General features: G+C 39.2%; 1 protein-coding gene across 1 annotated transcript; it reads left to right on the top strand.

Moving 5' to 3' along the window:
* The first annotated feature begins 5184 nt into the window (after nt 1–5184).
* On the top strand, nt 5185–7254 carry LOC143031849 (uncharacterized). Its single transcript, XM_076196190.1, has 2 exons — nt 5185–5623; nt 5707–7254. Exons 1-2 carry the CDS (start codon nt 5224–5226, stop codon nt 6666–6668), a joined length of 1362 nt encoding a protein of 453 aa, XP_076052305.1. The 5' UTR covers nt 5185–5223; the 3' UTR covers nt 6669–7254.
* Nucleotides 7255–12463: the final 5209 nt, after the last annotated feature.

The raw sequence follows: 12463 nt of genomic DNA, 5'->3' as shown, positions 1-12463 counted from the left end.
CAGTCCTCTGGTACTCTACCCTCCCTTAGACACACAATAAACAACCTCACTAACCAGTCTACTATTACTTTACCTCCCTTCTTCAGACACTCCGCATGACAACCATCTAACCCAGGTGCCTTACCTGCTCTCATCATTTTAATCGCTACTTCTACCTCATCTTTTCTTATTTTTCCCTCATTTTCCTCACCCATCACTGTCATTTTCTTTGTGCCTCCCACTGCTATCATCATTCCCTTCCTATCCTCCTCTACATTCAACAGTTCCCTAAAATATTCTGCCCATCTTCCCCTTATCGCTTCCTCTTCCATTATCATCTTTTCATCTTTGCCTTTTACCTTTTCTTCCCTACTTGAATCAACTTCCCTTCCTCTTTTAATCTTTTAATAATAGTAAAAAGAAAATATTTAGGCCAAATCTTGTACATTGTGTAATGTGACCTTGGTAAAGACAAATATTGATATACCGGTATACGGAATAGTCTGTAAAACCCTACTATTGATAGTAGCCTATTGAGTGACTACCGGACCTTAAATATTACCTACAAGATATACAGTTTGCATGATTTGGCCATGTTTTTTTGGAAGAATTGGTAAACAATAAGAATTGGATGCAAGAACAATTTAGATTACTTTGCCAAAGTTTCCTACTTTTCCCAGTGATGTAGCCTAGGCCAATTGTAAGGTCCTACCTGTTGTATGATAAATGCTGATTATGAGATAGGCTAAACTAGCCTCTCAGTTTGTTGGCCTAGGCAATCTCCATAGGCTAACCTAGCGAATCATTAGCAGTTTGTATTATTTTTAAAATTTTGATGAAGAGGGTGTATATATAGTATATATACAGTGTGTATGTATATATATATATATATATACAGATAAAACCTATTTCTTTTGGTACATGTTGATTATCGGGTTCTTTAAAAAAAATGAAAATGAAAAAGATAAATAAAGAAAATAAAAAATAAAACTAATGCAATAATAAAAAAAAAGATTATTCTATTTTTTTTAAAGAAAAGAAAAGAAAAAGATAATCCCAAAATAACCTTATAATCCGCATTTACCTTTCTTTTAACCATAAATCATAGTCAAAATTGTTTTTCCTAGACTATAGGCTACCTCTATTCATAAGGGTAGTCTAGGACTCTAACCTATATTTCTCATAGGCTAGTCTAACCACCCATTTTCATCACATTAAGATGATATCAGTTTACCCTACTTATATAAAGTGCAAACTACCATTTTTTTTTTTTTTTTTTTTTTTGCAAATTTCAATTGAGTAGTCTATAAATTGCATAATTATGAATAAAGCCTATTTCACCTAGTTATTAATGTAATAATACGGGTGTATTCAAGGTACAGTACATATATTTTGTTATATTCTTGAAAGCTTTGTCTGAATTTTTACCATTACAGTAATTGGCAAGCCAACAATAGCTGTAAAATACTGTCTATAGATGTGCACTTTGAAATGATTTGTTGCTATTGTGCAAATAGAAAGCAGTAGGTCTCATTATTCCAAGTTTAAAAAATCTAAAAAAAATTGTTATGTTTCGTGTTGAGAAAATTTAATAATTGTCCAGTATAGAATATTTTTATAGCTAGTTACAGGATATGTACCATTTATAGAAGTTTCCAGAATGTAGTTTGTATTAATGTTTCATTCATTCTATATTATGGGAGTTATAGCCAGTGGAATGTATTTCTGATAGATATAATTATTAATTCAAATTCCAGAATAATTTGTCAACTGTCAAGTGACAGAGATGATTTTTATCTTTAACTAATTTAAACTAGCTACTTTACCTTTGTTGACAGTCTAATTAATTCAAATTATGTTAACATCTAGAACTCCATCATGTACACATGTACATGACAGTGTAGACAGTAGTATATATCCACTACGTATGCACTATGCACGTACGTCTTCATGTATGTAAAACTCAATGGAAGTGTTTTTGTGTGGTTTACTGTTTTGTAGGAGCTATGTCATGCTGGAATAATGGCCTGAGATAAACTTTGACCAGTCTCAGAGGCCAGATAGGAATGACATTAGAGCATATGTCACAGCATTTGATGATGACTTGCAAAGGTGAGGAACAACAGCAGCTATGAACAGTGTGCACAGGGGAAGGTTCTCTCTCTCTTTCCTGAACTGATTCCTGGTTTTTATGATAACATGGTGAAATTAATTCCACAGTAAGTACTAGGTTGGGCTTCCTCCATTAACCTTTCCTCATCATGATTTGTCACATTTTCCCCTAATATTGTGATAGAAGGTTTATGAGATTGGACAAATGAAATAACAGATGATTTTTTTTGGGGGGGGAGGGGAGGGGCACAAAGGAAAAAGAAAATATATAGCTTGAAGTGGCAACTCTCCCATGACAGATTTGAAAGTGCTCATAAGCTGGTAGATGATCATGAGCATAAATAATACCATTATATATTTAATATATATATGTTTATATGAATGTATGTGCTTGTGTGCATATATATATATAAAGCTGGTTGAGTGTGTATGTGAGCATATTTATCATACAAGTGAATGTTTCACATAAAAAATATTATACAGTACATGAATTTTTTTTATAAAATGCTTGCTGAATAGGTGTGGGAAGCTGGTATATGGATCTGCAGAATAGATTTCCACATAGGAGTCAAGGAGTTAAGAAGTCGGGAGTCAGAGTCAGAGGAATCAAAGGAGTCGGAGTCGGACATTATACCATCCGACTCCGCAGCCCTGGTTTATAGAGTACCACCACCATTGATAAGAGCTATAATAAGTATGTACCAAAATTGCTCAAGTGCGGTTAGGTCTCAGGGATCCGAGAAATAGTTTAGTGTGGATTCAGGTGTGAGGCAAGGAGGGGTGCTATCCCCTATCCTGTTCATTATATGCATGGACAGAATTGTAAAAAGAATAAACGAAGGGGAGGATGAAGCACTGACCTTGGCATATGCTGATGATGTGGCATTGGTCACAAGAACTGTCACGGAACTACAAGAAGTGCTTAACAAATGGAATTCTGAACTAGAAGATGCAGGCATGAAGATTAACAAGAGAAAGACTGAGGTAATGATGGTGAGCAGGCAAAAGACGAAATAGAGGTGAGATTGGGAGATGCTGTAATGGAGCTGGTAGACAACTTCAAATACTTGGGAGTGATGATAAATGAAAAATGCAGTATGGAATTTGAAATAAACAATCGAACAGCCAAGTTTTCACAAAATGTTGGGCTAATGTACCCTCTATTTAAAGAAAAACACATATCTACCAGAGTTAAAATACTTATATATAAGAGTATACTGAGACCACTACTAGTATATGGTTGTGAGTGCTGGGTGCTGACAATAAAATTAAAAAGTAGAGTACAGGCGGCTGAGATGAGAGTACTAAGCCTCATCAAGGGAGTGACACGTAGAGACAGGCTAAGGAATGATGACATAAGGGAAGAGTTGGACGTGGAAGCGATACTACATTTTATCGAAAGAGCTCAGTTAAGATGGTATGGGCATGTCATGCAAATGGAGGAAAATAGAGGACCGTTGAAATACTACAAATGGAATCCAGCTGGTAAGAGACCTGTCGGAAGGCCAAGGAAGCGATGGAAAGATGGAATACGTGAAGCAGTGGCTGCCCGAGGGGAGACGCTAGACCACGTTGAGGAGACAGAGTTGTTTGCAGACAGAGGAGAGTGGAAAGCATGACTGACAGGGGAAACCCTACCTGGTGTATGGTGAGAAAAAAGGGGAGAAAAGTTTCCCTTTCCAAATCTATACCTCTACCTAGTATTCCACTTTTGGAAACCCTGAAAATGTTATATTTTCATACCTTTGATTCCTCCTGGATGTTTCCACGTTGCAACACTTTTTTGTGATGACACCTGATGGTGATTCAACCCTGCTTCTAGTCTTTTCTTTGTTGGTTTATTATATTTTTGTCTACCTTCATCATTCTCCATTTTATACTTTAACCACTAAGTGAATTTACTCTAATATATCATTTTGGTCACTTGATAAAGCTCCCCTATGCCAGTATGACACCACCTAGGTGTTTCCTCCAACTTATCGAAAAAAGCACTGCACTCCAGAGCTCGTTCTAGATGTCCATTCTAAACTGTAGTTTGTGTGTCTTAAACGATGTGACTTGTATAACTTATTTGAGTCAGATGAACTGAATAAATCTTCCTTGAGTTGGTTTAGATTCAGGTCTTGTGAGCCCAAACATGGTATGTTATGAAGTTGTATTGAAATATAATTGTAGCCAGCTGGGCCATTGCCCACTTCCAAATCCCATGACATGATGAAAAAGCCTAGAGCAAAATTTGAGTCATTGTGGTTGTGGGGAATGAGTATGCATGTAGCTATAGGATGATTTTCACCTCATTTCTAATGACAAAGTAGAATGGAATATATGATAGTGTTTCACCCTATTTTATGATAGGTCATGGCATGTGCGAATGGTTGGTTTAGGTACAAACTTGAGTATGAAAGAGTTTGTGCACAAAACTTCCATTCTCCTATTAGAATATATTGCACACATTCATTCAGAGATAGATGTCACTAATATAATTACATTTTTTTTTCAGGATGAGGGTAAATATCATCACTTCTTTGGAAGAGCTATCTACAAATTCCATACTTGTCATACGATGAAAAGGACCCAGTGTGACATCCGTGGCACAATCATATCACTAATCATTTTAGATTTCATATGATGACCCACACTGGAGGGAAGCCCTTCCTGTGTGACCTGTGAAGTTGTGCCTTTTCACAAAAGGGTTCTCTTACAAAACATACGATGAGCCACACAGGAGTGAAGCCTCTCCAATATGATCTGTGTAATGTAGCTTTCTGACAAAAGAATCGCTTCAAATTTCATATGATAACCCACATTGGAGAAAAGCCATTCCAGTGTAACCTGTGAGATAAAGCTATCACACAAAAATGTCACCTTAAAAATAACTTTATGACCCACACAGAAGAGAAGCCTTTCCAGTGTGACTTGTGTGATTCAGCTTTCTCAAAAAAGGATCCTCTCATGAAGCATGCAAGGAGGCACACAAGAGAGAAGCCTTTCCAGTGTGGCCTGTGTGTTTCTTCTTCCTAGGAAAAGGGTTCTCTCACACAGTATATGAGGACCCACACAGGAGCAAAGCCTTTCCAGTGTGGCCAGTGTGATTCTACTTTCTCACGAAAGTGTTTACTCACATTCCATATAATGACCCACACAGGAGAGAAGCCTTTCCAGTGTGACCTGTGTGATTCTACTTTCTCACGAAAGTGTTTACTCACACAGCATATGATGACCCATACAGGAGAGAAGCCTTTCCAGTGTGACCTGTGTGATTCTAATTTCTCACGAAAGGGTTCTCTCGCACAGCATATGATGACCCACACAGGAGAGAAGCCTTTCCAGTGTGACCTGTGTGATTCTGCTTTCTCACAAAAGGGTTCTCTCACACAGCATATGAGGACCCACACAGGAGAGAAGCCTTTCCAGTGTGACCTGTGTGATTCTGCTTTCTCACAAAAGGGTTCTCTCACACAGCATATGAGGACCCACACAGGAGAGAAGCCTTTCCAGTGTGACTTGTGTGATTCTGCTTTCTCACAAAAGGGTTCTCTCACCCTGCATAGGAGGACCCACACTGGAGAGAAGCCATTCCAGTGTGACCTGTGTGATGCAGCTTTCTCGCAAAAGATCATCTCACACAGCATATGAGGACCCACACAGGAGAGAAGCCTTTCCAGTGTGATCTGTGTGATTCTGCTTTCTCACTAAAGAGTAATCTTACAAAGCATATGAGGACCCACACAGGAGAGAAGCCTTACCATTGTGACCTGTGTGATTCTGCTTTCTCAGTAAAGGATTCTCTCGCACAGCATATAAAGACCCACACAGGAGAGAAGCCTTTCCATTGTGACCTGTGTGATTCTTTTTTCTCACGAAAGGCTTATCTCACACAGCATATGAGGACCCACACAGGAGAGAAGCCTTTCGATTGTGACCTGTGTGAATCTGCTTTCTCAGAAAAGGGTCGTCTCACACGGCATATGAGGACCCACACAGGAGAGAAGCCCTTCAAGTGTGGCTTGTGTGAGTCTGCGTTCTCACTAAGAAGTGTTTTCACAAAACATGTGAGAACCCACACGGGAGAGAAGCCTTTCCAGTGTGGCCTGTGTGTTTCTGCTTTCTCACAAAAGGGTCATCTCACACAGCATATGAGGACCCACACAGGAGAGAAGCCTTTCCAGTGTGGCCTGTGTGAATCTGCTTTCTCACAAAAGAGTGTTCTCACAAACCATATGAGGGTCCACACAGGAGAGAAGCCTTTCCAGTGTGACCTGTGTGATTATGCTTTCTCATATAAGGGTGTTCTCACTAAGCATATGATGACCCACACAGGAGAGAAGCCTTTCCAGTGTGACCTGTGTGAGTCTGCTTTCTCACGAAAGGGTCATCTCACACAACATATGCGGACCCACAGAGGAGAGAAGCCTTTCCATTGTGACCTTTGTGATTCTTTTTTCTCAAATAAGGGTGCTCTCACAAGGCATATGAGGACCCACACAGGAGAGAAGCCTTTCCAGTGTGACCTGTGTGATTCTGTTTTCTCAGATAAGAGTTCTCTCACACGGCATATAAGGACCCACACAGAATAGAAGCCTTTTCAAGTGTGACCTTTGTGATCATGCTTTCTCACATAAGGGTGCTCTCACGAAGCATATGGTGACCCACACAGGAGAGAAGCCTTTCCAGTGTGACCTGTGTGAATCTGCTTTCTCACTAAAGGGTCATCTTACAAAGCATATGAGGACCCACACAAGAGAGAAGCCTTTCTAGTGTGACCTTTGTGATTCTGTTTTCTCACAGAAGCGTAACTATCACCAATGACATGACACCAGACAAACATATCAACAAATTAGTTGGAGAAACTTTCAATTGATCAAAATAATGAAAGTGGCTTTTGACAACATGAATGAAGAAATGGTAAAGAAAATATTAGTTACATTGATAAGACCAAAATTGGAGTATGTTGTGACACTATGGACACTTAGTATGAAAAAGAACATAAAGAAATTAGAAAGAGTTCAAAGAGCAACAACAAAGGTGGCACCAACACTCTCCAATTTGACATACGAACAAAGATTGGACAAACTCGAACCACCAACCCTGGAACAAAGAAGAGAAAGAGGAGACCTGCTAACCGTATACAGAACTATGAAAGGGATGCAAGTCCTTGATAGAGTAGACGGATAGAAGAAAAACCAGAGGACATGAAAAGAAACTTAAAAATTATAGTTATAGAAGAGATCTGAAAAAGAATAGCTTCCCACACAAAGTGATAGATATCTGAAATGAAATGAATGAAGAAACAGTGAGTGCAAAAAACTATACAAAAATTTAAGATCAAACTGGATGCTGAAAGATACAAAAGCGGGTCACTATGAGCATAGCTCTCTTCCCATAAAATACAACTAGGTAAATACAGGACAGTAGCCTTTCCAGTGTGACCCGTGTGATTGTGCTTTCTCACAAAAGAGGTCTCTCAACCATCACATGGTGGTGACCCATACTGGAAAGAAGCCATTCCCGTGTGACGGCTGTGTGATGAAAAATATTCCCTACAAGATTTGTGCATGTGTTTCTGCACACATTTCACAACTAGCGTACAAAGGATAAAAGTGTGTGCACAAGGTTTTGAAATTTATATTAAAATATTTCAACTAAAGATACTAATCCTTTAATATCATGACAATGAATTCAAAACAAAATGAAAGTGATTTTGAGAATCTGTCAATGACCTTTGAACTATAGGCGTACAATTTCATGATTTTACACATAGTTCTGAGATATTTTGTATGTTCAGCAGTTATACATCACCAGCTCAATCCAATGAAATAAATCAAGAAGCATGTTATTAGTTTTGTACCCTCAAATTAAAAAAAAATATGAATACTCCATGTGCGTGTGTGTTTTTTTTATGTTTCAAATTTTATTTTGAAAAGAAAAGCACTGTAATTTCCTGCAGAAACCTACATTTCAAGAATAACAAAAGGAGCAAAGAATATACTGATGAAAAAATGGCTACTACAAGTCATTGGAATAGTAGAGATATCTGGATATTAGAGAAACACTGAAACAATGCAATAATTAAGATAAAAGGGAGCTGTTGGAAAGACCCAACTTTGTATTTTGATTGAAAAGTAAACAACAGGAAACGAAACAAGGCAACAACTATGTTTGGTAAATAGTGCACACAGACATGGTTTTATTCTGTAATCTGTAGCTATTTTTGAATTTACAAATGTAGAAATATATATACAAATAACAGAATTGCATAGAACTGGTGGATCTTCTTGTCAGATTCAAATGAAGCAAAGGGTGTGAAGTGAAGAATGGCAGGATGAAATAATGAAAAATGTTCCACCCATTTACAGGACAGTTTCCCTGAGGAAGAGGTACAAGAATGGTCAATGTGATTTTTCATCTGGTAGTGGACATGTTACAGCCCTTTGTCTCAACTATCATGATTTCCTTGCTGATGCCACAGAAATATTTGTTTTAATGTTGCAAGAAAAATTAGATACAAGATTATATAAAATGAAGTTCTGAGACTTGGAAAAGTTGATGGATATTGGAGGAGCCATTCTTGTCTCTAGTGCAGACTGTGAGTGAGGATTTAGTCCAATGAATCAAATAAAAAACAAACTGAGACACCATTTAGGAGAATGTCATTTGGATATGTTTATGTAAGTGAAAAAATACATGTCATATGAAAATTCAATAAAATTAGATGTGTATAAAGAGTGGGTGAATGCCAAAAACAAAAGAGAGGAAGTTAGAAGGTAGCATTAAAGTTGATAATTAGTTCTGGACTTGATTATATATACAGAGTTATTTTTAAAGTTAGGTTAAATGTAGTTGTTCCTTAGTGTTATATATATGTATGTATATATATAATATATATATATATTCATACTACTAATGAATATAAAATGCATATTAATTATTTCTGTGAGCTCTGTCATTGTCACACAAAGGACTCTTGAAATAGAAAATCAGTGCAAAAATATATATATGTGGAACCTCGCTATTCGTGCACAATCCGTTCAAGGAAGCTGTACAAATGGTGAATCATTTCTTCCCATAAGATATAATGTAAATTGGATTAATTCATTCCAGATCCACAGATGGTTGCTTATTTAAAACTTTGTAATAATACTTTAAGCATGAAATACATAAAAACTATAAAAAACAATTATACAATACTGTGCATGAAATAAAAACTTAACTGCACTTTACCTGTACTAAGGTGAGCTGATGGCACAAGTGGAAGGTGGAGAGGTGGAGGGATGTTGATGTTACTGTTTGGAAGGGGAGTCACCTTCTATATAAACATCAGGTAACATCCCTTCAGGTGTTTTTCTCTTTAGCGTTCTTTCTTTTTTCTGTCTTTTTGCACTAAAAGAATCTTGGGATTCTCCCTTTAAAAACCTGTCTAATGTTGTCTGCCTTTGACGACTTTTCAGAATTTTTCTAAAATGGTCAATAACATTGTCATTGAACAAATTGCTGCTGCTGTTGACCACAGCAGTGTTAGGATGCCATTTTCCCACCACTGTGTTTTCTCCCAGTGATGACACAGTTCTTTAATTTCTGAAGTGGAAATGCTTCCCTTACTACTTTCCTCCTCTGAAGAAGAAAGTTCTTCAACCACTTCTTGCTGCTCCCTGTGTAGTTCTTAAAGTTCTTCAGTTGTCAGCTCATTTCTGTGGTCTTCGACCAACTCCTCCACCACTACCCCCCGTGTAAGGGTAGCCAAAAAGAAAAAGGCATAGAAATCACTCCCACCCATTTCATTTCCCATATATTCCACTCTCCTCCCTCCCTCCTATCTTGGCACCTCCTGGATGATGGGTCATCCCTGCATCCTGTCCACTGCCCTGGGTCAGAAGCAGTGTTGTAAGACACAGCACATCCACAGCAAGGCTGCTTCATAAATTCGGCGACCCCCCCTCTCCGTCCCCCCATGCATAAAAGGAGAAGACGGGGAGAAATCCCTTTGGGCTGCGTCAATTTTTTTTCATACATACTTCCTCACCCCCCATCCCCCACCCACTCCCGCTCATGCATCACAGCCTCATCTATACACAACCCTTCTCCATTCACCCCTATCTTCTGTCCTCTCCCATCCTTCCTCCACAGACATTCCTCTCTTTCATCCCATCCATCCATCTCATCCTAGGATGCCCCCTCATATTCACTCCTTCCACCACTTCTTTTACTAATCTTTCTTCACTCATTCTTTCCATGTGTCCAAACCATCCTAATACTCTATCATCAACCCTATCTCCCAGTTCCCTTTCCACCCCTGTACTCCTCCTAACCTCATTTCTCACTCTATCCAGACTAGTAACCCCCATCATACTTCTCAGACACCTCAACTCAAACACATTCAAACTCCTTCTCTCTTCCTCTCTCATGTTCCATGTTTCTATCCCATACAGTATTGTTGGCACAATCACTCCTTCATATAATCTCCTCTTAGCATCCATTCCCAAATGTCTATTTCTCAGTACACTTTTTAATCCCCCAAGGCATTTACTCCCTTCTCTCAATCTACATTCTACCTCCACCCCCACTCCTCCTTTCCTGTCACATTTGCACCCAAGTATCTAAAACTATCCACTTCCTCCAGTCGCTCTCCCTTAATGCTCACTTCCAGTCTGCTGCCACTTTCACCCCTTGTACATCTCATCACCTTACTTTTATCCACATTTATCTTCAACTTTCTTCTTTCACACACTCTCCCAAACTCTGTCACTAACTTCCTCAATCCCTCCTCTGATCCTGCTACAAGCGCAGTGTCATCAGCAAACAACAGCTGGCTCACCTCCCACTTTTCTCCATTTTCTTTAACCATCTCCAATCCCTGACCCACTACCCTTGCATTCACCTCTCGCACCACCCCATCCATGTAAAGATTGAACAGCCAGGGTGACATAACATATCCCTGACAAAGTCCCACCTTTACCTCAAACCATTCACTCTCTCCATTTCTAATCCTAACACAAGCTCTACTACTCTCATAAAAACTCTTGACTGCTCTTAACAGCTTTCCCCCTATCCCATATATCTGCAGTACCTCCCACAGTGCCTTCCTGTCTACCCTATCGTAAGCCTTTTCCAGATCCATAAAAGCCCAAAAAACATCCTTACCTTTTCCTATAGCTTTCTCACATATCTGCCTTACCACAAAAATCTGATCTACACATCCCCTACCTGTCCTAAAAACACGCTGTTCCTCACCAATTACTCCCTCTGTTCCTCTCCTAATCCTCTCAATCAAGATCCTCCCATAAGCCTTTCCAACTACACTCAACAAGCTGATCTCTCTGTAACTATTACACTCACACTTGTCCCCCTTTCCTTTGAAAAGCAGAACTATACAGGCACTCCTCCAGTCCTCCAGCACTCTACCCTCTCTTAAACAAACATTAAATAACCTCACCAGCCAGTCCACATAACTGTACCTCCTTTCTTCAGACATACTGCATGGCATCCATCCAACCCAGGTGCCTTACCTGCTCTCATCATCTTAACGGTTGCTTTCACTTCATCCTTCCCTATTTCTGCTCCATTTTCCTCACTCATCACCCTCATTTTCTTAGCGTTTCCCACTGCAACTACCTTTCCCTCCCTATCCTCCTTCACATTTAGCAACTCCCTAAAATACTCTGCCCACCTTCCTCTCACTGCCTTCTCTTCCATTATCATCTCTCCATCTGCACCTTTTACCTTTTCTTCTCTACTTGATTCGCCTCCTCTTTCAATTTCCTTCCAAAACATCTTTTTATTACTTTCAAAATTTTCTGTCATACTCTTACCCCATTTCACATCTGCTCTCGTCTTAGCTTACTTTATCTTATGCTTAACTTCCCTTCTCATTACTTTGTACCTCTCATATGATTCCCTCGTCCCAATTTGTAGCCAATCTATGAATGCCTGCTTCTTCTCTTCTACACCTTTCTTTGCTTCCTCATCCCACCACTCACTACCCTTCCTTCTATTTCCTCCCACCCTCATTGTTCCACACACCATCTTTGCACACCTTATGACTCACTCCTTGAACCCTCTCCATTCCTCCTCCACTCCTAGTTCTACTCTATCCTTTACTCTCTCCCACCCTTCTCTCAACTTCTTATACTCATTCTCCTTTTTTTTTTCCTCATTTAAGCAGTTCACTTTAAGTACCTCCCTACCTTCTGCCCTTTTCCTCTTTCTCCACCTATTCTCCACTCTCAATTTACCTTCCACCAGGAAATGATCTGATATTCCCCCACTCTCTCCCCTTAGAACATGTACATCCTTAACTCTTCCTACCATACTCCTGGTCACCACTATATAGTTCATTAACACTCTATCTGCCACCCTTCCATCCACCACCCTCTCC

This window comes from Oratosquilla oratoria, chromosome 12, assembly GCF_046742065.1.
Source record: "Oratosquilla oratoria isolate Oo_2021 chromosome 12, ASM4674206v1, whole genome shotgun sequence".
Taxonomy (NCBI): Eukaryota; Metazoa; Arthropoda; class Malacostraca; order Stomatopoda; family Squillidae; genus Oratosquilla; species Oratosquilla oratoria.
The sequence above is the reverse complement of the archived record's forward strand: the minus strand, read 5'-3'. Positions and strand labels throughout refer to the sequence as shown.

Excerpts from the sequence above, each read along its gene's own strand:
- LOC143031849 (XM_076196190.1), top strand. The coding sequence starts at position 5,224 with ATGACCCACACAGGAGAGAAGCCTTTCCAGTGTGACCTGTGTGATTCT. Across the intron at positions 5,624-5,706 it reads TTCTGCTTTCTCACAAAAGG|ATCATCTCACACAGCATATG; the intron begins GTTCTCTCACCC and ends TTCTCGCAAAAG.